The sequence below is a fragment of the Podarcis filfolensis genome (genome assembly GCF_964270895.1).
Source record: "Podarcis filfolensis genome assembly, chromosome: 6".
Lineage (NCBI taxonomy): Eukaryota > Metazoa > Chordata > Lepidosauria > Squamata > Lacertidae > Podarcis > Podarcis filfolensis.
In genome coordinates this window covers 65,830,451-65,851,643 of record NC_139609.1, presented here as the reverse complement: position 1 = coordinate 65,851,643, position 21,193 = coordinate 65,830,451, and the positions used below count along the sequence as shown (strand labels likewise).

General features: G+C 38.2%; 1 protein-coding gene across 7 annotated transcripts in view; it reads left to right on the top strand.

Annotated features, from left to right (window-relative positions):
- TRIM33 (tripartite motif containing 33) overlaps window positions 1-21,193 on the top strand; it is a 55,664-nt gene that overhangs the window by 20,059 nt on the left and 14,412 nt on the right. For 2 of the 7 annotated variants that reach the window (XM_083617333.1, XM_083617330.1), the window contains exons 2-13: window positions 1,368-1,486; window positions 1,623-1,770; window positions 3,406-3,538; window positions 6,101-6,217; window positions 7,130-7,244; window positions 10,358-10,504; window positions 13,227-13,344; window positions 14,884-15,063; window positions 17,537-17,784; window positions 17,989-18,156; window positions 18,688-18,888; window positions 20,321-20,453. In XM_083617333.1, coding sequence (XP_083473459.1) covers window positions 1,368-1,486; window positions 1,623-1,770; window positions 3,406-3,538; window positions 6,101-6,217; window positions 7,130-7,244; window positions 10,358-10,504; window positions 13,227-13,344; window positions 14,884-15,063; window positions 17,537-17,784; window positions 17,989-18,156; window positions 18,688-18,888; window positions 20,321-20,453 — 1,827 coding nt within the window. The remainder of the gene's footprint in view (window positions 1-1,367; window positions 1,487-1,622; window positions 1,771-3,405; window positions 3,539-6,100; window positions 6,218-7,129; window positions 7,245-10,357; window positions 10,505-13,226; window positions 13,345-14,883; window positions 15,064-17,536; window positions 17,785-17,988; window positions 18,157-18,687; window positions 18,889-20,320; window positions 20,454-21,193) is intronic. The other 5 variants (XM_083617335.1, XM_083617336.1, XM_083617332.1 and 2 more) reach the window with 4 other exon arrangements.

Genomic DNA, 21,193 nt, shown 5'->3' with positions numbered 1-21,193 from the left:
TTCTTGTATCGTGGTAAGCCAGATAATGATTTACTGTGACAATGTGAACCTGCTAGCTCCTAGAAAGACACATTTTGATCCTCCTCAAAGGTAGCCTTTTGCAGCCTTCTGAGGCCCAGAAAGGTGCTGGACATATTGAGACAAGTGTTTCCTCAGAGGTGATTAGCTGTTCTTGTACATAGAACTTTGCACTTAATGGCTTAGCTGCTGGCTTCTGGGGAGATTGCAGCCGCTTTGCTGCTCCCTGTCTCAGCACAGCATGGCACCTAAGCCTAGGTTTGGCTTTGCATGTCACCCAAACTTGAAATTATGGTTAAGATCTCTCCTGCTTACCCATGACCAGTAGCCAAGGTTTTTCCTATGGTTACAAAACATAGTTCACAAGGAGATACCTTAACTATGGTTATGGGTTCATGTGGCACTGCTGTGTAGAGCTAAAATGCCCAGGGAGGGGCAAAGTTCCTGCGATACTGTCCTCAGGAGCTATCATGTTCATACATTCATGCCAAGCCATGGTTCGACTTCTCAGTACATGTGAATGAGACCATAGACTCTGACTCAGTTCTCATGTCATATTAAACTAAAGTTAAACACACACTTTGATTTAACATGAATGTGCATGATGTTCAGTGTGCTGAAAAGTTCTTATTCCATTCCTTGTTGGTCTTGCTGCATCATGAGTGAAACAAGCCAGATTTGGGCTTATCCTGTTGTCTGAACCTGGGCTCATAGTTTGCTTCCCACCAAGCAAGCTGCAAACATCAACCAGTATTTGTTCATGCCTTACTGCTCGTTGTTTTGTTTTGTTTTGTTCTGTTTTGAGGAAACAATGGGATAGATCCATATTAAGTTAGTTGTACTTGGCTTCCACTGATTTAAGTGTAACTTAAATTAGGGCCTATTGAAATCAAAGTTATTACGTAATTTTAATTTCATTTAACTTGGTCTGGATCCAACCCTCTAAGTGGAAAGGATCAAAAACAAATACCAACCTGTATTTGTTGTGCTGCTATTTATTTAGTTTCATAAAGTGCAATATCCCTGAGAACTGATGAAGTATGGCGTAATAAAAACCAACTGTTCTGAAACTTTATGGAGCACTGTTAGTGTGTTAGCTCCCAGGTTATCGATATGCTTAAAAATAAATAAATGTTGTGCCTTATAGGAATTTGAAATATTTTGTGAAACACATTATCTTATCTGGCCCACTGGAGCTGAAAGTGCTCTTATGCATTGTCCTTGGACATATTATGCTTAATAGGTTTGGAAGAAGAATCTGTATTTTAATTACAAATATTATGATGATTTTAAAAATCAAGTTATGGCAATCCAGTAAAGTGTAAGAAGTACCCTTTTTTTTGTTGCAGTTGGTGTGATCAGGTGTCCAATCTGTCGCCAGGAATGCAGGCAAATAGATTTGGTAGATAACTACTTTGTCAAAGACACATCTGAAGCACCCAGCAGCTCTGATGAGAAATCAGAACAGGTATGACACTTCTACTCTTTTCTCCTTGCAATGTGATTTGAGTTTTGTCTTGTGTAAGATAAAATATTTTGGTAATTTTTGGATTGACGTGTCAAAGCTTCAGCATTTGAAAATATTCCCCTCCCCCGGCTTTTAGGTGTGCACCAGCTGTGAAGATAATTCTAGTGCTGTTGGTTTCTGTGTGGAATGTGGAGAATGGCTGTGCAAAACCTGCATAGAAGCTCATCAACGAGTTAAATTTACTAAGGATCATATGATTAGAAAGAAAGAAGATGTCTCTTCAGGTGAAATTTCTGTTTCTAACTTAATGCATGCCTGTCAAGAATAGCTCTAACTCTATAGATAGCTTAGGATACTGAAAATCCATGTCATTTTTGTGTTTTGGAACAGAGGCTGTTGAATTGCATCTACTCAGTTTGTGACTTCATTGGAAAGCAAATAACACAAAATACTTAATTTCATACATGGCTCAGTCCTTTTCAATTGGGCAGCTCAGTTGCTGTTGTTATGTAGCCCATGGTACAATTCTGACACCCTTGCTGCTAAGTTCAATACCTGGCTACCTTCTGCTGTCCCTTTTCTGATAGCTAGAGCCATGGTTTCCCATTGGAAAACTAAACAATTCTTGGATATTTCTGAAGTACAATAACGGTCCAGTCATTAATAAAAAACATTTAAACATTGGCAGTAAACTTTCACAAAAAGTCTGTCCACACGTGTCTGTTTCCTTAATGTAATTTGGCAGTATCAGTAAAATATATGAAGACGAGTAATATCTGGCAGTTTATTAGTCAGAAGACAGATATTGTAGGTGGGTTAGTGGATACACCCTATTAGTTTTGTCCCTGCTATTGCAATCCTAGACCTACTCACGACGTGCAGTGTTTGTGTTTAACCATTTATAAGTGATGAAGACTTAACTAGGTTGTTTATGCTTGCTTGCATCTTATTCCTCTTCTATTACTGAGGCTAAGCTGAAGTATATGTAACTGAACGGAATCCATACTCTTCCAATTTACACTTGCCTCCTTCTCCTCTCTTCTCCCTCTTCTAACATTTCCTCCAGCAGAGACAGTGTGTCAAATACTTGATTACATGTTCCACAGGGCAGAGGCCTACTTTTTGATGCCGCTTTATAGTGGCATATAAATTAATAAATATAAGAGTGTTTTAAGATGAAAGTAAGAAAAGTAACATTATTATGTTTATTTGGATCTGGAAATGGGTGGTTTTGACTAAGGCAGTTTCAATGAACTGTAGGAAGTGGAAGACAGTTTGTTGAAGGCTGAGAAAAGAGTTGGTTGGAGTAGCTGGAGACATAAGGTAGTTGGAGCAAGTGAGATTCTCTCAGAGGTTAGAGATAAATAATTGTAGGAAAATAGGACAGTAGTTAGTGAGGCAGGATAGCTTTAATTAGTGGGATAACGGAGATGTGGTTCCACCATCTTAATACCTTCCTCTGGTTGAGATCTAGGCCAGAAACATTCACCAAAAGCAACACCCCCTTTAATGTCTTGCAAGGCAACTGCCAAAGGTGGATGTTAATGCTGCTGGATTCTTCCCTTAATGCAGGACCTAAATGAAACTGGGAAGGGATTTTGTGCTGAAGGAAGAAGTTCAACAAAAGTAACACGGTGTTTGGTTCTTTTTTGGAGGGGAGGGGTATTTGCTGAGAAAGAAGTGAGTAGCCAAAATAGATGGGAAGTGGAACATAGCACTTTCCCAATCCAAAGAAACAGAAAGACAGAAATGGTGGGACCTGATACTGTTCCTAGTCAGCAGTCTGTGCCTCTGCATGGGGAACTCTGCCATGACATTGACCCTCCTTGAGCTCTGGACGCTCTTCTGCCAGTTTCAGTCTGTAGACTGACTTAATCTTTACATTAAAATACAAAAAGTCTCTCTCTTTTTTAACACAGAGGCTGTTGGAGCATCTGGTCAGCGTCCTGTTTTCTGTCCTGTGCACAGACAAGAACAGCTAAAACTTTTCTGTGAAACTTGTGACAGACTGACATGCAGAGACTGCCAGTTACTGGAACACAAAGAACATAGGTATGGCTCTTCTTCTATTCCTATGCTGTTTCTTCACACAGCAGATGCATTTAAAGTAGTGTACAGTCCTCAAGTATTTCTGCTATAAAATGTGTGAACTTTATGTCTGTAGCAGATAGATTTGGGCTGGTGGTGCTTTGGGCTCTTAATTCCAGTACTGATTCTAAGTGGCAATAGAGCAGTCGTCAGATTAAAGAAATCTTAATCACATGAATTTTAGTTGATAATTTAAATTACACATAAGTACATGAATAAAGCAATATTTTTGTGGGGAAACATATCTTGATTTTACATAATGTGTGCAGCGAGTATCATCTTAGAAGAGGCATTTCCTCCAGTGTGGGGTAGAGAAGGGAAAGTGTGTTTGTTCAAAAGGAGGGCATCAGCACCTGCCATTTTTGTAAGTACATCTGTTAAAAATAATTGACATTTTCAATGTATTGCCCAGTTAATCAGGAACTGCTTTTTAATTGATCAGTTTTAGAAATAGATTATTTTATACAAAAATTTCTCTCCCACTTTTTCCTTATAAAAGGAAATGCTCAGAGCGACTGACGAAAGCCTGATTCACATGTCATATTAAATCATAGTTAAACAAAATGATAGTTTAGTCTGAATAAGTAGTGTGCTGGTGCATGTGGTCCAAGGTCCCCATTTGTGCTGCTGCCTTGCTGGGGACAAAACAAGTTTCTTGTTGTAGCTCAAGCTTTGTTTCTCTCCAAACAAACTATGAGCAAAGGTTTGTTTTTGGCTTACTTCTCATATTTGGTTTGGAGAGGAACAATGAAAAGCCAGAATATGGCTTGTTTCCTCTATGGTGTGGCAGCATCACAGTGGGGAGGAGTGAATTGGGAACTGGAATTTTTTGAGTAGCATGGACCACATTAAACTATGCTGCTCCTTCACTTAAACCATAGTTCATTTAACTGTGATTTAATGTGATGTGTAAACAAGGCCGGAGTATGAAAAGGAACAAAAAATTAACGGTTCATGAACTGATGTATGCAATTAGATGCTAATATTTTAATAGAATTGGCACTGATGATGCTGACACTTTAACAAGGATTAGGCTATTATTGCATGAGTTCATTCCGTAGATTGATGCAACACTGAATGTTAATTGTTTCAAAATCACTGAGCTTATGAAAGAAATATGATGCAGCAAATGGCTACCTCTGGTCAAATATACATGTAGGCGTCATTTAAGCAGAAATACTTGTCTTAGCTTCCATGATTAGTACTTTGAAGAATGCATCTGTAACATTTCTGCTTCTATAGCATTAATGCAGCTTAATGAAAACACTTATCGTTTTCCAGCTGAATACATTGATTTGGTTTGTAAGATCGCCCTGCTGAACTTTAAACTGCTGACTTCTTAGAGGTATAGGAAGCTGTGCATAAGGAAAGAAAAAATCAGTGTAGTAGTGCCTGCCTCTGTATGCTAGGATATTTGTGTTCAGTCTGTTATCTTTGCACCTTCTAGGGCATACTTCTAAGGTAATTTCCTTATTTAAATATTTTAGTTCTTCAGGGAAATTCTCATTATGTTGTTTCTGGAGCATGAAATTCTTGAGGTTAAGATTGGTCACAGATTTTTAGAATAACATGCTATTTCAGAAACTTTGACAATATTAATTTGACATTAATTATTAGCAGTATATAGTTGATTGAGCTTTTTTTGCTAACCAGTTGGCTGGGTCTGGTTTACTAAAATAAAGATGGCAAGCTCACAGTATTCTTCTTGCCTTATAGATGGACCACTACAATTGCTTAGATTCATATGTAATGCAGATTGCAATCTGGACAAGTACAGTACAAATTTCTGAGACATGAACCCTGGTAATAAAATGAGACAACAGATATAATACAGTGTGGAGTTATTACCCCCCATTCACAGACTTATGTTCATGAATAATATTTTCTGGCATCTGCAGCAGAGAAGGATAGCAAAATTTGACGTGCAAGGGATTCTGCAAAAGTTTGACCATTTCATTGTGATTCCATATATTTGATTGTTATTTAATATTCTTATGCTGCTTTTCCAGGGTTGAGCTCAGAGCTTTTTATTCTAATAAAGTATTGGAATAACCTATACATAAGTGGTTCATAATATTTAAAAAAACAGTAAAATATCAGTGAAGCAAGAGCAGACCATTCAATGAATGGACAATTCAGCATGAACACATAATTCAACCTTCCTGATAGAATATTTGTGCAGAATGCAAATGATTTTTCACAAAATCACCACATGTATTCTTAGATTTCTAGAAAGACTGGATTTTGTTTTGAGAATTGAAACAGACGAAGAGGTGTTGCTAATGGCCTTGAGATCATTCTGTTTGCAGGGGGTTGTACTATATGACCCTTCCAACTCCACAATTCTATGATTCTTTGTACAACAGAAATCCCCATTTGCAAACCTGTCTTTTAAGCATTCCTTACCAATGTTATTTATGCAGCTGCCACTTTTCACGTTAGCAAGCTTATGTTTCAATCCAGTGTTTCCTCTTACTGCATGGTGCTCCTGCTTGATAATTGCATGTTGTCTTTTGCTTCGGAAAGGTACCAGTTTTTGGAAGAAGCGTTTCAGAATCAAAAGGGTGCTATTGAGAATCTATTAGCCAAACTCCTTGAAAAGAAGAATTATGTTAACTTTGCAGCTACTCAGGTGCAAAATAGGTAGGTGATTATTATTATTTCTATAATAATGCTTATACTGTATTATTCTTTTCTTCAGGTGGGCTAGTTTATAGGATTACTAAAATTCTAGCCTCTGAAGATGGAAGTAGAGCAGCTATTCAGCCTGATCCAGCAAACAGAATCCACATGTACAAATAGATTTCTGCAAATTTTATCTGTTGTACCAAATTCACAAGTGCCTGTTCAATGAAGAGCAGTGTGCCCATGCACTTTGCAGCTTTGGCAGGGAGAGCCTTCCTCACTAACGAGTTAGAACGTCCAGGCAACCTCCCTGGCTTTTTGCGGCTAAAGATGGAGAGTATGTGCATACCAGCTGTGCAGTTACTGCAGCACTGCAGTGTGTTTCATTACTCTGGAATCTTAATTGATGAAGGGTAGGTTAGAAATAGGAGTTAATAATGCCCCAGGGAGCACAACACATCAATATGACACCAGTGGCACAATAGGCCGGTGCTTACAGGAGGACAAATTACTACCTGCTTTAGGCAGAGAGGCGAACATTAATTTGAAATAACAGGTTCCCCCTTATATTAATTAGTTTTTTAAAAAAAAACAACTAAATTTCTCTGTGCTAAGTTAGGCCCCCCAAAAGCAAAGAAAGCAGTAGAATAAACATTTCATAACACATGAAACATAAATATCTAACAAACGTAGAAGGATATTTTAATGTTGATGGAAGTTGTTGTCCCATATTGTAAAATGAAATTACTTTTAAGATTTTCCTCTTAAGAATGAATGGAAAATATGCTTGGATGTTATGTTGTATTGAGGTTGAACATACTTCATATAAATCTGTATCTATTTACATAATACGTTGAATTTTTGCTTGAGGGGGGAAAAGGTTAAAGATGTTCCAGTGCTACTGCCTGACAGCACATTTCTCTCTTTCAGGATAAAAGAAGTAAATGAAACTAACAAACGAGTAGAACAGGAAATCAAAGTGGCTATTTTTACCCTTATTAATGAAATCAATAAAAAAGGAAAAGCTCTCCTACAACAGCTTGAGGTACAACTAAATGCAAAATAAATAAGTAAAAATATTTGGCATGAATCCTGCTGTGATCTTTGCACGTATATGGCTTCTTCTATCTTGAATAACCCTGTGGTTTGCTTTGTCCATTATGAAATTCTTGGCGCATTTCACACCCAATGCTAGCAAGCATGATTACATTCAAACTTTGTATATCTCTGGTTAGTTTAAATTATGCAGCAAGCAAGCCAAGAGTCAAACTGTGGCTTATGATCCTGGCTTGTTAACAGACTGTAGTTTAACCTAACCAGATTTCCCCCCAGTTTGCACACAATGGGGAAATCTAGTTAATTGTGTTCATGGCTATGCTGGAGGAAAGTGGGGAGCATGTGTGCCTGAGGCTTGCTGATGCTTGTTCATGTAGTCCTAAACTACAGCTTAGCTAAGTGCAGAAAGCGCTTAAAACCGACATGGATTGTAAATATTCATGACAGTTCAGTAAGGCACAAATTGCAGAGCCACTCGGTAACATGACTTTTAAGTGTGCTGCTTTCCGTGTGATGTCTCATAAAAATCTTACCCTTTGTTGAATGCATCATTTTAAAATTTGAAATCTCTCATTGATACTTGTCCTACCCTTCAGATTTGTGTGATCGCATCCATACCATACATTTAAAGCACTCTTATGCCACTTAAACAATCATGGCTTCCTTCAAAGAATTCTTGGAACTTTAGTTAAGAGTGCTTATAGCTCTGTGAGGGGTCTCCTAATGGCTCACAGCATCCTTGGGAAAGTACATTTTGCAGGGTTCTTTTAGTGGCACTAATTGAATCTGTAGTTAGCAGTTAAAATACTTCTGACTTGGATACAGATTATTATTTTTTCAGTGGATGACAAATTAGTAGTCATCTACATTGCAGCTTTGTGTCTCATTACAGTATTGGGTTGTTCATTGCCAAGTCCCCTATCATAGGTTGAAAGGGTGTTGGTGATGTAGGTTGCTCAGAACATTTTGAATCGGACAATTTTCTGATGACTTTAATCAGTCGGGATGAGATTTTACATGTTTGGCTTTTATATTTCATAAAGAAAATGTTTTTAAAATGCTAATCGTATATGTGGTACCAATATCTCACAATGGTTTCCATAGCCAGATGTAGTTCAGTGGAAATATTGAATAGGAAAATAATTCATAAAATGCACAATGTGGTATAATTTTTATGGTCAAATTATTGTTATGGGAATACTTGTAATTTTTAAAAAATGCAATAGCCTAATAGAATACTCTTCTCCTTGTTAAATTTTAAGGAGAAAGACTAAGACACTGAAAGGCACTATTAACAGTGCAGTCCTATACATGTCTTTTCAGAAGTAGCTTCCATTGAGTTTAGTGGGGCTTACTCCCAGGTAAGTGTGCATAGGATTGCAGTCTAATTTTAGTACACCCAAAGGTACTGTGCTCCTAAAAAAAAGTTAATTGCAATTTAGAAATGGCACAATTTGAATGGTATTCTATCCATTCATTATGCTACTAATTAATTCTTATGAACAAATGAAATTTTAGAACTAGATGATTCTTTACAGGAAAATAAAAATAGTAAAAAATTTTTTTTGTAAAAATGTGACCTATAACAGTGATGTTGCTTTTGTAGAGTTCTTTGAAACTTTACAGGACTTTCAGTGTTTCAAAATTATGATAAATCATATTCATATTCCACGTTGTCTTCCTTTGTGATGCCCAGAGGTATAGATTGCCCCATTTTTTGCTTTAATTTTGATAAAAGTACTGAGATGCCTGAAAGCAAGGCTATTAAATCCCTAACAAGCACCAAATGGTAACAAGCACCAAATGGGATGGGATGGGGCATGTTTATTGCTGGTGCTATATTTATTTGATAGGTTAAGTAGGTGATGGCTGCTTGAACCAAACTCGGTCAAAATGTAGATATAAAGCTAGCTTTAACTACTTGCATCAAATTAGCACTTTTTGAAGAAATAAATCATAATGCAAAATTATGGAGCAGTTATTGTATGTTTTACCCTTTTTTGTGAACTGCCTTGAGCATCTTTTAGGTGGATAATGTATAAAATAATACAATTGTATATAAGGAATGTAGCCAACATTGTGTGAGTAGAAGGCAGGCTCACATAGTAGATCTTTTCTTTCTGCCCTCTGTATCATCCCATCTGCATCATCCCACCACCACCCCAAAACAAACAACTGCTCTGGAGGGCTGGGGATCACTACCAAACATCACAGGGCTCTGTTGTCCAGTCCTACAGTGGTAGGAAGAATTGCCCATAATCGGGCAGAACAGGATTTTCCCTTCTTCTCCTCTGAGGCCCCATCAATCCTCCAAACCAAAGGGTCCCCCAACCTCTGGAGCAGATTTTGGAAGCATGCAAAGCGCTATGGGGAGCAGAGATAAAGGGATAGGTTGAGGTAATAATAATAATAATAATAATAATAATAATAATAATAATTTGTGCAACTGGAATCTCAATCTGCTCATGCACAAACATCACTGGATACAACCCAGCATCTATATTTTAAAATAATCTAAAATAAACTACACTTTTCAGCATTATAGGAAGGAAATACATCTGAAATAGTTGCATGCAGTTTAACTAACACTAATTACAATCATGGTTACTGGGAAACTGAGAAAGTCATGTCTAAAATAAATCCATCTGTGAGACTGAAGTGTGCAGTCATAATTAAACTGAATAAAAATCGATGGCATTGCCAATGAGTATAAATATTATTTATTACAATTATATCCAATTTTCTTCTTTTTGAGTTCTGACAAAGTCTCCCACCCAACCACTTACTTAGCTTCAACAAGTTTTCAGCAGTGTACATTTTCAGATCATGTCCATGCCAACATGATAATTGTAATTTTAAAAAACAATTAACAGTTTTTGTTCTGCCCCGTGACCTGTCAGCACTCAGTGCCAGTATGGCACAAGGTTAGTCTACAAATAAAAGTCCACTCTCAAAATGTTGAATTTTACCCACTATTTGTTATAGCCACACTTCTGATTTACGTCTCTACTAAGTATCTACACGTTGCATAGATAGATGTTTTAATTATTGCACTTGATATTATTTTTTAAAAATGGATATGTGTGTACTGTTTCTATTCAGACTGTAACAAAGGAGAGACAGATGAAGCTAATACAGCAGCAGAACGATATCAGTGGTCTGTCACGGCAGGTGAAACATGTGATGAACTTTACTAACTGGGCCATTGCAAGTGGCAGCAGCACTGCATTACTCTATAGCAAGCGACTGGTAAGGAAAGCTTTGAATTGCAGTATAGCATAGATTATAGTCTTATTCTTGCATTGAAACAAAGAATATTGCATCACGGGGACCCATGTTTTTCTTACTCTCAAAGCTTTCAGGTAAGTACAGCTAATGCCACTTTGCTAATATTTGTACAAGTGTTTCCAGTCCACACTTTATCCCAAACTTGATATTTAAATTACTGTAAAATTTGGAAGTTTGTTCATTTGGCAAGCCAGCTAGCCCTGACACATCCTGCATTTTGATTAGGTAAATGTAACACTGCAATCCATAGCGTTGACAATTATGTAGGTCTTTCTAGCAGGTGCTCAACGGTTTTTTACCTGTTCCTGAATCTATATAGAAGTTGATGTCAGGCCAGATAGTTTCCGGTGGTTACCTAGGCTTCATGATGGTCAGCTGAGGGGCAATTTGTTGGCTTCTTTGCAAAGTTCATGGAGTTAGATGTTGTTGGAAACAAACAGTTTCACTTGTATAGACAGTCACTGAACCTTTAGTGCCTTGTAGCTATATGTAATTTACTCAGTACCAGTGAAGTGAGTCTGAAAAGGACTCCACCATAACCATTGATGGTGTGTTGGTAAGGCAGCTATAGCAACAACTTGCCTCCCCAAAAGCCTATGGAAGAATGTGATGCTAACAACCAATACCAAGAGGAAGGTCTACCAGGCTTGTGTGTTGAGCGCACTGCATTATGGAAGTGAGTCGTAAGCAACTTACACCTCAATGCCTTATGTGAGTGCTGTGTCAGGAAGATTTTGGGTATCACATTGTAGGACAGAGTCTCAAACAAATATGTGCTCTTCCAAGCCCACATTCCCACCATGTCCACACTTCTGTCTCAGCGACGTCTACTGCGGCTTGGTCATGTCCACACAATGGAAGATGGCCAGATCCCCAAAGATGTGCTTCATGGGGAGCTGTTTTTAGGCATCAGGCCTGTTGGCAGACCAACTCTGTGTTACAAAGATGTCTGCAAATGTGGCATGAAGGCTGGCAATATGAACCGTGCCATGTGGGAATCCCTTGCAGATGACCGCATTGCCTGAAGACAGTAAGGTCATGTATCCATAGTAGTGACCAGAGGAGAAATGACCCCTGGGAGAAGCACAGAGAGAAGAAATGCCACGGTGCTTCTGTAACAGTAAAACCAGACACCTTTATCTGTTCTACCTGCAGTAAAACATGTTTCTCCCATATTAGTCTCTACAGCCACAAGAAGCACTTTAACTCTCCAATGGTTTAACTTTACCCACCCGATGGCTCACTCTTCCATTGTCTCTTCAGACAGACAGATGCCAACAGTTTTAACAGTTATACAGTATACCATCCAATGAACAACTTCATCTGGGTAGTTAAGTTAAAAACCATAACAGCAATCACCAAGAATTCTAAAGAGTAAAATTTTCCCCAAGGAAATTTTTCCATTTCCCCTCTCTAGTTCTAGTTATTTGTAAACAAACTAAACAAACAAACACCAGGATAAAGTAAAACAAAAAACCAGAAATGTCCGTTGATGAAGTTGCCACTTGATTTGCTTCAAGTCAAAACCAGTTGTTTTAATGATGGACTGCAAATCAGAACTAAAACCCTGGTTGCAAAAAACTGTATCTGAATGTGTTTTATTTGATTAAGTTTTACCTTCCATATTGGACTACATTTGGCAGCTGGCTTAAATGTGTAGCACATTTATATAGCATGGAAAATTAATACAGTATTTATAAAAGTTGTGTTTACATGATAATTCAGGTGCCAATTGAAGTGGGCCATCAAAATTTTACTTGCATCACTGCTTACCACCTTGGATCAATATCAGCAGTTGCTGTGAACTGATCCTGCTCAATTCTCAGTAATTCCTGTGTCTGTTTCAGTGAAAGGCAGGAAGCACATTTTTCCATTAGAATTTTGGTACTGGAATTTGGCATTTAGCTTGCCGGAAGTGCTGCTGGAAGTTAAGGGGAACAAATTAGGGGGAATTTACTATCATTTTTGAGTGTTGGTATGGCTCTCTCAGTTTGTAATTCCAAAGTGATAAGAGTCTAGCACCTTGCTCAGGGTGTGTGTCTTTCACATTGAATGACTTGAGCGTTGGATGACACCTTAATCATTGAAGCAAATTAGAATTTAAAACCAATTCTGGGGTTTTGACTTAGAATAGAACTTTTCCAATGTCAAATATGCATCGTTTGCTTTCTACTCACATGGAAAAATTAAAGTCTTGTTCTATATTTTGTGTATGTTTTCTGTGTTATCATTTGAACATTGGTACAACTAAAGTCAGGCATGTATAAAAATACAAGTTACCACTTACGAACTCTGGGTGGTATCAGACTAAGCTATTCCTAAAGTAGATCCATTGAAATCAATGGGTTTCAGTGAGTAAGTATTTTCATTCCACTGGGTATACTTTGAATGTGGCTTAGTTCTGTGCCACCATCTATTTGCTTAAAATCTACCTTCTTGTATTTTAGAAGTAATGCACTCCAGTAGTAATTCTCTTGCGACCTCATGTTTGTATCCTGCAATTCTTCTAAGCGACTGAAAATAAGGTTTAGCTTATTTCTATGAGATAGGTTAGGATAAGAGATGGCAGCTTGCTCAAAGCCACACACAGTTGTTGACAATTTGCATTTTGTTTTGTCGACTTCTTTTTGTTGACTCTCCGCACAATGTCATCACTAATCTGAGAGTGTTTGTCTTCTCACAGATCACGTTCCAGCTGCGACATATTTTAAAAGCACGATGTGATCCTGTCCCAGCTGCTAATGGAGCAATACGCTTCCATTGTGATCCCACATTCTGGGCAAAGAATGTAGTCAACTTAGGTGAGAGGGTGTTCCATTTTTCTGAAAGCTGAATTCAATGTGCAAAAATTCTTAATATGATGAGTAGCATGAACTAGATAGAACTTTCTGTAGACTACCACTAAAATTGGTGGTAGTGTCTTGGATCCATTCATACCAGGGAGCTTTTTTTCACTGTATAATTGTATAAAATTATCTGACTTTAAGCAGACATTAAGCCAAACTCCCCTTGTTTGGCAAGTCCTCTCCTCTCCTGTGCACATGATGAACTGTCATCTGTTTGCTTGTATGGGGTTGGATCCGAGCCAAAGCTTTTATAACATATGCAGCCACTACCCAGATGCTTCTCTCAAACTATGCTTCTGCTTTGCATGCAACTCCCTGTCACTAGAATAGTTCTCTCTACAGTCTGGATGCATTGTTATTCACTTGGAAATCAATATGACTTAATAGGTAGTGCTGCACTGCTCTTAATCATTGAATACGGTGGTGTTAGGCTACTTCAGATGCTTCTCCAGATTTTAGCTTTAATAGTCTTCTAAGAAAGCACTGTGACAAGAGAGGTGGAGTGATGAGCAGGCACCACAGAGCGGAGGGGAGGGTCATGACAGTGGTGATGAAGGAGGAGTGGAGAGTGTCTCCTGAACTACATGCAAGATTGCTCTGTATAGATCAGTAGTGATTCCATGTACTCTGTTGGTCATTCCCTTCTATCCCTCTCTGGTAATAAAGGACACTGGAAAGTGTCAGTCTACAATCAGTGTGCTTCCTTGAAGGGGAAAGCAATTGAGGGTCAAATCTGGTAGCCCACATTCAGGCGTTGAAAGAAGACTTGTTTGTTCCAAACTTCTTAGTATGTTAGACTGCAACTCAGTTGCCGTATTTCTGTAAACAAAGAAGTAGAAAACAATAGGAAGACATGGAAAACTCAGTCTAGTATTTGTCCTGTAGACTTAGTAATATGAATAATATTTATACCAGCTAAACAAGGCTGAAAAATTTCCAGAACTCTTAGCAGCACATTTTAGATATTCTAAGAGAAAATTGGGCACCAGATTCCAACTGGTCCCAAAATACTTTTGCATGGTATCGGCAGGACATTTTGGCTTTAAAGACTTAACAACTTCCTTATAGCGACAGATTAGAATGAGTAAAAACAAGATTCCTTCAGTGACGCAATGACTGAGCTAGGTGCATGCGTTCTTTGGCATGGCAAAGCTCTAGTATCAAGTGAGAGACAGCTTCACAGGAGAGAAATCTATACCTTCATGCATGGCTTTCCAGCTTTTGGCATATATAGAAGGAGAAAGGGCAATAGCAGGCAAAATCCCATTTAGATCCATGTTTGTGTATTAAAATCCCTTCCTTCATGTGTTAGACTTATATACCTCCCCATAGTAACTACAAGTAATATAAAAGAACAGAGAACGTTGATGAGAGAATTTGTTGGTTGGATAATTAAGAGCCAGTATAGGATACTGAGCAAAATAGATTAGAGCCTCTTAGGTGTGTACAAAGGCTTATATGTCCATACCAGGTTTTTCCCGTGTTCTTCTCCAGCAGCAACTCCTCTTACTCTGTTGGAGGACACTTTCGAGGTTCCTCAAGCTTCAGGGCAGCTTGTTGGGCACTGTGAGGGGATGCTTCTGGAAAGGGGGAGGTATCGGAACCCCCCACTACATGTGCAGAGCTCATCATGCGGCCCTTTGGATTGGGGCTATACATTGGGAACTGAAAAAGGTATTGGAAATGAAGTCTTGGAAACTACATTAAAAAAAAAAATTCAGAGGAATCCTAGAGGGAGCAGAAAGTAAAAATAAATCAATAAATCTTGTCTTTAATTTACTGAAGAATGAACAGTGATGAGGACGGCCTTTGACAAATGCATATGACAAATCTCTAGAATCAATGCAAGGATAATTCTGAAACCGGGGAAAACCATGGGTGTCATTGTCAAGTTCCTAAATAAACTGTTAAGAGAGGCGTCTCCCATTGCGGTTAATGGTACTGGAGTGTAAGTACTGATTTGGCTCCAGTAACACTGAAGAAAAGATTTCTAAGTTATGATTAATTTTAGACCTCCATTCAATAAATGTGTGGTCTTGAATAAAACAGATTTTTCACCCTTCCAGGAATTTGTATTTGTTTTAGAATTACTAAAGTTGAGTCGAAGTTGTGATGCAAGAAAATCTAAAAATATTTTGATTAAGAATTATTGTTCATGTAAGAAATAACCAGGTACACAAATCATTGCAACTTACAGTAGAATAGCTTCAAGGAAGTTACTAGTTTTATAATTCAGATGATCAAGAAAAGGTCAGACCAAGAACTGGGCAAAAGAAAACAGATCTTGCTTGTTTAAAAATGCAGAGGGGTAGTTACACATTTATCAGACAATTCACAATTTGCAGAAAGTTTCTTGAGCAACAACAAATGCAAAACTTTTAGCTAAAATGGAGAATTTAGATGCTTGTCTTCTATTTTGGTGACACAAATTCAGTTCATTATAAGTATTTTAAGATGCATTAATCTGGATTTCTGTAAAACCAGCTTAGAGACTGTCCAAGAGACAAGTGTCTGTTGGGCGTGTGCAAGCGACTCTATATGCACACTAGGACTTCCTATAACTCTTGCTGCTTCAGCTGTCTCAGAGGTCTGTGGTTTGAAAAATTGTACTGCAAAGGCATTAGTACATGCTCAGAAGCTTCCCATATAGTCTTTTGAACCTGGGGCACAGTACATAAAATGTAAAATTGGGGATGGGGGACCTATAGCCTTCTAGGTGTTCTACAACTCCTATCATTCCTGAACTTGGCCATGCTGGCTGAGGCTGGTGAGAGGGAGTCCAACAACATATGGAGGGTCACAGTCTCCCCATACTTGTGTTAAAGTTGTGAATCACTCAAATTCCTGTTTGAAGGATGAAACAGAAAAATCATATTGCTAAACAGCGTGGTCTTATTTACAAATAACTTGCAAGCATCTTTGCAAGCATCTCTCACCGCTCAACTTTATCTTTGGAAGCAAGCTGTTGTGTAGTTCTGAATTGAGGGACACTGCAGTATTTCAGCTCAGTATTACTGCACAAGACAAGGGGTGGAATTAAATGTTGCACTCTTCTGATTGTTCCGTCTTCAGAAGCATTTTAGCAATCTCCTCCTTCCCCTCCGTACAATGTTCTGGGGGTTCTCCCAGTTCTTCAGAGTGGAATTGGAGGAGGTGGCAGGGAGGTGAGGGGAAAGCCCTGTTGCACTACTGAGAGCCCTTGTGCTGACTTCTGCTAGCGTGCCGGCTTAGTTGAATCAGAAACATAATTTGTTTAATGTGATTATGATTGAAAGACTCTTGCATGTAAAGAAACACAAGGCCCCTATTATCCTAAAATGGTTATAAATGTTCTGAGGTTTTGTTTTATACTTACAGCATTAACAGAAAACAGTAAATTATCTTACTTTTTTTTAAAAAAACAACCCCACATAAAATACAGCATGGCTATAAAATAAAAAAATAAGTTTAAGTGATCCAAATAAAGCCAGCAAAAACCAGAACAATGTTCTAATGGTCCCAAGGCACCTAAACATGTTTCTAAAAATGAAAAGACTGGGGGAAGGGTTTTTACCTGGCATCAAAAAAACTATAGCTTGGGAGCCAGGCAGCTGTCTCTGGGGAGGATATTCCATAATCACCACTTGCAAAAGGCCTCTGGAGTAAAAAATTACAGAGCTATATTTGTATGATTTTCTGTCTTCATCTTTTAGTCTCTTAAGTATTAAATGTGTTTCCTTTAAAAATCTCTAGAATGCTTAAAGTTACAATATATAATTTGCATATTATGCACAAGCAATAATTACTCTGTATTTAAGTCTTTTTCCTTCTAATGCTATGGAAATGAGTTCATAAAATATTGAATGCTTATTGATGACACAAAATTACTTTGTTGCAAAAATGTGTTGCATGACGTTGATTGTGATGCATCTTTATGCATAAAACTAAGGTAAGATATGGGTACATCAGAACCAATATCTTATTTAAAGCCAATAAGGAAGTGCAAATAATTACCAGTCTCTGAATATATTGATTAAAAGTACATTTATTTTTAACTTTTTAGCTGCTGTGAAGCTAGGGTGTACATAGTGTAAAACTTCTAGACTGTTAACATTTAGCTTAAAATAAATAACTTTGCGATTGACCAATTATTTCTCCTGTTGTTTAGGTAATCTTGTTATTGAAAACAAACCAACCCAAGGTTATACTCCTAATGTAGTAGTGGGACAAGTTCCTCCGGGAACTAACCACATCAGCAAACCTCCACCGCAAATTAATCTTGCACAGCTTCGGCTCCAGCATATGCAACAGCAGGTGTACGCACAACAAAAACACCAGCAGTTACAACAGATGAGGATGGGGCAGCCTGCAGGGCAGATTCCTCGCCAGGCAGGCCCACAGATGCTGCAGCAACAGGCAAGTTTCAGATGATCTAAATTAAGACACTCATTGTAGACACTAAAGTGCACCTTTGGCACTTTGAGTTCTACCTTAATCCACAAAGTTTAAGGTAGGATTTATACCGCTGTCTTGTAAAGCACAAAGATGCATCTTCATTTACTTCACTTGGCAAAGAGGACTGCTTTTATCTCATCTTTTAAAATACATAATGTTTTGTAGCCTCCGAGGTTGATAAGTATGCAGACCATGCAGAGGGGAATGAATTGCGGTGCTTTCCAAGCCCACCAGATGAGAATGGCTCAGAACACTGCTCGTCTCCCAGGGATACCGCGCCACAACGGGCCCCAGTACATGATGCAGCCACACTTACAAAGACAAGTATATGCTGTGTGCACATTTTGTTTCCCATCTTTGATTCTGGACTTTTGATTCAGCTCAGCTTCTATGTGTATATATCAGCTGTGAGACCTCTTTTAAAGGGACATCTCCTTCCATGTTGCTGGCTGTTTAAAGAGCCGCATAATAGGAATCTTGTAAAATCTTGGATATTACTAGCCACATGCAGAGTATTTAAGCTAATGGAGCATCTAATGAAATGCACTTGCCGCCACGTTTTACCTTTCACAACTTTATTGCCTTTTGGCTGGATAACCAGCATGTTAATATGGGAATAATTTGTTATGTTCTCCGATTAAGGGGGAGTAGAGAGCTTGCAATAAGGTTTAAAAAAGAGGACATATAAAAAAGTGAATAAAATGCAAAAGGTTTAAAACAATTATCAGCAATGGGAAACTCATGGAGAGAATTGCAGGAAAGCAACAAGCTTTGAAAATTTCCAGTTTTGCATAGGAAAGAGTTTGCTCCTTATCATAACAATATTTTCTCTCTCTTGCTTCCCCCACTCCTTTGTCTTGGCAGCATTCAAACCCAGGACATGCAGGTCCCTTCCCAGTTGTTTCAGTGCACAATAATACTATCAACCCAACAAGCCCTACAACAGCCACCATGGCCAATGCCAACCGTGGTCCAACAAGCCCATCTGTAGCAGCAATAGAGCTTATTCCATCAGTAACCAACCCAGAAAATTTGCCTTCCTTGCCAGATATTCCTCCTATACAGGTTAGTAAGCTATATGAAATCAGATGAAAGCTAATAATACGACATCAGAATTTCTAGATATTAATTGTGTGTTTGGTGTCAACACTTAAAACACTGTATTGAAAAGGTACATTTGACTTGGGTCATCTTCTCATAAACTGACCAGAACCGTCTTGTTTTCCTAATCAGCTATGAAACTCACTGGACAAATCACTGTGTCTCCTCCTAATGTGCTTTACTCTTTCATTGCATTTTACAACATTTAGTATCAGTATTCTTATTTAGAATATTTTTCTGCTGGGGGCGGCGTTTATGATTTTTGAAACCTGTGTCTGAATTTATTCTGCACTGAAACTAAAATGCAGGAAATGTTTTCAGTTCAGCTGTGTGTCTTCTAAGGTAGGGATTCCTAACTCATGGGCCACATGGCTCCCTCAAGATGTTTTTGTGTCCTCCCAGTTTGTCATTTAATGAATCAACACCCCCCATTAACTTCTGTGGGTCCTCTGCAATGATGCCACAAAGTTTTTTGTTCCCAGCCCACAAGCACATACACAAGGCTTTCCAAATGTGTCCATTAAAAGTGTGTTTTTAACTTCTAAAACACTTGTACTATCATGCCAAAATGTGTGTTTTATTTGGGGGTTTCACTTAATTGCTTTTGTAACTCCCTCACAACCTCCCTAAACTGTGTCCTTAAAAAAAAGGCCACACAATATTTTTCATTTGGGCCCTGCCTACTTTTACATGAAGTTCCCGTAGTGTTGACTATTGATGGGTCAGTGCTACCCTTGGACCTTGCTTGAAGGAAAAGCCCTACTACAAAATAAATGTATTCTTGTTTAAAACTAGAACAGATATCCTAAACTATTTTTGCCATCCACCCTGATCAGCTTTAAAAAAATACGATATATTTTCCATTCTTCTAGTGGCAACCCTCTTAGTAATATTGAAAGCATATGGTTTCTCCCTGTCTATGTTTATTGTCCTATATTTGAATAAGATAGTTAAAACATACAAATCAGGGCAACTTCATGAGTAAAATATAAGGTGCAATGAATGAGTTCCATAAGCAGAGAGTGGAAGTTGTTCTGAATGTAGACCTCTCTCTGACACAAACCTAGGCATCAGTATTGACAGCTGAGTTTGAAATAAGCTTGTTTCTTAAAACTCATTGAATTCTAAGATTTTGCTACAATATTCTATGCTAAAGTTTATTAATAATTTGTAGCCATGTCATTTCCTAGACTCCTTGATTATACATGCAGGAATATAGCAAATACAAATATGGCAAAACTGAGTATTCATCTGTTTGTTTCCCCTTATTATGTGAATAAGTGCTAGTGCTTTAAACTCCTTCAGTGAAAATACAGATGATCCTCAAGCTGTCATTTCTAGCATGCTGCATTTAGACTTGGCAGAATCACTGTGTGGCTGTCCTCCTTTATTTCAGCTGGAAGATGCTGGTTCCAGTAACTTAGATAATTTACTAAGTAGGTATATCGCAGGCAGCCATCTACCCCCTCAGCCTATAAGCAGTATGAATCCCTCCCCTGGGCCCTCAGCCCTGTCTCCAGGCTCATCAGGTAAGCTGGGAAGAGGCAGTGGGCATCTGTACATTTCTGCTTAAATTGACACCAGCAACTTTAATAATGACTGCTCTAAATACTTTAAAGAAATTTGATGTTTCCAGTACATTTTCTCAGGTCTTAACATCCCTGTTTTTAATTTCATCCAGTTATTTCTAGTAACTTCTGCATTAGTGTGTACCTTTTATGTAGCTGTGATTTAGCCCAATTTTTATGCATGAAATAATTTCCCCTTCATGAAATAACTTGTAAATGAGAGGGCTATAAAAAGGAGTACAGCATTGTAGCCACCAGTTCACTAGAAAGAGTAACCCAGTCTGTGCAGCAAAAAGATTCCTGCTCAACAAGTCTCAAGTAGAAATAGATTTAAAACAGTATTATTGTGGCTCATGAGCCCAATAGTTTTAAAGTACATACCAGCAACTATTGCATTGTGACTACAGGCTTTAATGCTGTGAGCGTTAAAATTAAGTTTTCTGTACCACCCATCGTCATTGTTTCCAAGGCAGTTTCCGGAAAACCAAAGCAATAAAATCACACTATCATAATATACAACAATAGTTCATAAAATGAGTGCAATTGTCATGGCTAGTATGGAGCTGAACAGCAATCTCTTTTCATATCTGTTCCATGCTCTGGTGCTTCTGTACTATTTATATAGTCTTGCAGCTGTGTAATATTCTGTGCCAGAGTGCAATTGAAGTCCTGTTCTTGAAATTCATCTGCCACTGTGAAAA